General features: G+C 30.0%; 1 protein-coding gene across 1 annotated transcript; it reads left to right on the forward strand.

Moving 5' to 3' along the window:
• The first annotated feature begins 2,047 nt into the window (after window positions 1-2,047).
• Window positions 2,048-2,585, forward strand: LOC149057941 (uncharacterized). Its single transcript, XM_089221333.1, has 2 exons — window positions 2,048-2,300; window positions 2,393-2,585. Exons 1-2 carry the CDS (start codon window positions 2,147-2,149, stop codon window positions 2,557-2,559), a joined length of 321 nt encoding a protein of 106 aa, XP_089077459.1. The 5' UTR covers window positions 2,048-2,146; the 3' UTR covers window positions 2,560-2,585.
• The last annotated feature ends 1,080 nt before the right edge of the window (window positions 2,586-3,665 follow it).

Raw genomic sequence — 3,665 nt, forward strand, 5'->3', positions numbered from 1 at the left:
TTCTTGCGGCACGGGAAACACGTTCGATTGGTATTTTCCACTTGGCCGGTTGAGGCGATTAAAAAAGTCAAAACCCATTAAACGCGTACGCGCGCCACGAACACAAGTACATATATATGTGCAATGTGCATCGTATACATTGTGCCTATAAACATAATGTCTATAGTATATAAATAGGTACGACATATTCCATTTCGGAACTATGTTATATGTATAAATAAACATACATATGAGATGATACGAGAAAAGAGTTTCCTATAATAATCGATTCCTGTAAAAAAAAATTATCTCGATCATCATCCCTGCAGCCAAATCTGTTTCAATTCTACGTATCAAAAATAACTAATAATATTACAAACCTGTCTTTTTTTTTTTTTTTTTATTTACAATCTGTTACATAAAATTGAACAATAAGTAAAATAGATAAGTGAATAAAGTGACTTGAAGAAAGGACAGATTTAAGAAGCCTTCCACAAACCTGTCTTACGTCCATAAAAATTTTACAAGATTTTAATCACATAATATATACATATTATTTTTTTTAAATAGCAATTTAAAGTTTTCAAAAATACACAGTTGAGCATAAACAAAGTATATAATAATATAAACGTCCAAAATAAAAACGTATAGTACCTATTCATAAGCCAAAAAGGTCAGTTGCATAAATCCATTTATTATCACTATGATTGAAATAACACAAAATAAAAATTAAACCTTATAATATTATGTGGCATTGTAACAACTATTTAAAACGTTAAATTTAATAAACTAAACATTTTACTGCCATAATAATTATTCACATGTACCTAAATGTCACGTTATAAAATTTAAATTAAATAAATACACATCATTCATTATGATCTCCTGCTCAATGCTTCATAGAATGATTCTTAAATACAATCGTAAAGAGTTTTTGATAGAAAAAATATCAAAATATTTTGATAAACGATCCGCAAACAACTTCCTAATATCCATTACGGGCTCATCAATTTCCATTTCACAGTCATCGCCGTATAATATATAATTATATACATATTTGACATATTTCATAATTTATAAATTTACTTAAAAAATTGACTATACTATATTATATGCCATAAACGGTTTCTATTTAAATAATTTATTGTATCGTACTATTACTATTTGGTATAGATTATTCAATTTAAAAAAGTCTAATTGCTGTTGAATTGTCATTTCGACTTTCGAATTTTATTTGTGTAGGTACAGAACATATTATAAATAATAATTTACCACCTTACGTGTTGATTCCATTGCAGTCCATTATTAAAGTTAATGTGTTTTCATTTTAATCTTGATGCCTGCAAGTCGCATACAAAGTTGATTAATTTAATGGTTCCCTAAAAGTTAACGGACCAACCACGGGTCACTAAATAATGTCTAAAGAACCATTAGCACATTATTGACTCATTTAATGTTCAGTTATTTACTATGTGATTATTTAATATTTATTCGACTTGCCGGAATAAGTACATTTATTAGATCGCTGGTTAAAAAAAATTGGGTTTGTCGTTATCTCGCAAACATCTCCCCTTTTTTCCTTTTTAATCGATGATCCCACGAAGTGGTATCCGAGGTCATCACTCGAAAATATCGATGGCAATAAATACAAAACGCAGTTATAGGCCAAGCGTGGTATTGCTGTATTATACCTACACGTCATATAATGAACCGAAAATAAAAGGTCCTGTCCGCACGTTATTATTAACAATGCAAAAACATACAGTGGATTATTATACACTGCACTGTACTGTCGGATTATAGATTGCCCACCAAAATGTCAACGGAAAAAGGACGTAGTGCACGACGACGATAATAATAATAGCTTAGCTAATAACAATAATACCCGAGAGTATGAAGTATTGTGTTCTTTACAGAGGTTCATTGGCAGTACACCCACCACACCCACACCCGTCAATAAAGGTACGGTTTCCAAGGCGCGACCGGTCGCGGCGGCTGATCGCCGCGGCTAGTCGTGGCCACACTGATTATACGTGACTTGCACTGACTGGTTTCCAAAGCGCGACTGCGGCTCGCGACTGAACTTGAGCCGCCGCGGCCGGCGGCTGTACCGCGACGAGAGCAGTGTTTCGCGACAGTCGCCGGCGATTATTACAATTGGTTCAAAATGGCAAATACATTTACACCAGAAAATGATGACATTTTAATCGAAGAAGTGCGCCTGAATACTGTTCTTTATAACAGTCAGGATATAAAACATAAAGACATTATATATAAAGACGAGATATGGAAAAATATTGCAGGAGAAGTAGGAAAATCCAGTAAGTTTTTGAGTAGAAATTACCACAATATTTAAACAAGGAAAATTATTATATTATATGCATACATACCTACCTTTACTAAATATGTTTAGTGGACGATTGCAAGAAGCGATGGAAAAATATAAGGGACACTCATAATCGGTATAGAAAAAGATTGGGTACAGGATCGGCTAGTTCCGCAAAGAAAAAATGGTCATTGGCAGGCAGAGTTTCTTTTCTAAATAATGTTGAATGTGAAATATTTATTTTAATTTTATAATTTAAAATCAGTGTTGGGGAGTAACTTGACATGTTACAAGTTATTGTAAATAATAACTTTTTGAATAATTTTAATGTATATACTATATATTTATTTTATTTTAAGTATAATTGTTAATTTTCATTACCTATTCATTACTTATAAGTAGTGTTTGAAGTATGAAATATTTCACTACATGGTGAAATATTTCACAAAAACGTGAAACATTGGATTTTTTTAAAAACAAATTATAATGATTACTATTTATCAATTATTTATAGTACAGACGTAGTGTACGAACTAATAAACGAATAAACTATTTATTTTATTTTTTATTCTGTGTGTTGAATACTATTTTAAATGTATAATACCAAAAAAAAATCCTTTACTAATGAGTAGGTTAGTATGTAATGGGTAATTAGTGATTAGTTTCAGTAGTATAAGATTATAAAAGTAAATTATGACAACTATATACATAAAAAGCGGGTAAGTCGTGTATGTCGCTCTGCTGTACAGTAGGTTAGAAGTGGGTTACTGTAATGGATGGAATTAAATTTGAATCCAATGATATTATATCATTGTATACGAAAAACGATTCTGAGCGAAGACGGTTTATCTGTCTAGGATATATTATAGATTATTAAAAATTTTCAAATCTTAGTTTTAAAAAGAAAAATTTTTATGAATTTCTAGTTTGAAATAATTTGCGAATTTTCGTGATTTTTACGTATTTTGTCAAAATTCAAACTTTGAATGCTTATAACAAAAAATTGTGACTATGAATTTCTTTTATTTTTCATCTGCTATTGTAACAATATGTTAAGAGCCTTGTATTAAATTTTCAAGCTTTTCTACCCAACAAATAAATTTTTATCGATATTAATTAAAAAAAACTAATAATGATCGAAAATTTGAAATGCTTATTATTCAACTTAAGTCGAAATTTTTTGAAAATTGCATGGTGGATAGAATATACTTATCTAAACATTAGGTGAAAATTTCATGTATCTATGGTCATTTGTTTTAAAGTTACATCAAAAACCAAAATCGATTTTGTCGAAAAATGAATGTGCGTAAAATTTCCCGTTTTTCCCTTAATTTTTAGTTTGTTTTTCTCAATTATTTAG

This window comes from Diuraphis noxia, unplaced genomic scaffold, assembly GCF_037042655.1.
Source record: "Diuraphis noxia isolate RWA-SAM2 unplaced genomic scaffold, SU_Dnox_SAM2 contig0002, whole genome shotgun sequence".
NCBI classification, from domain to species: Eukaryota; Metazoa; Arthropoda; class Insecta; order Hemiptera; family Aphididae; genus Diuraphis; species Diuraphis noxia.

Excerpts from the sequence above, each read along its gene's own strand:
- LOC149057941 (XM_089221333.1), top strand. The coding sequence starts at position 2,147 with ATGGCAAATACATTTACACCAGAAAATGATGACATTTTAATCGAAGAA. Across the intron at positions 2,301-2,392 it reads AGGAGAAGTAGGAAAATCCA|TGGACGATTGCAAGAAGCGA; the intron begins GTAAGTTTTTGA and ends AAATATGTTTAG.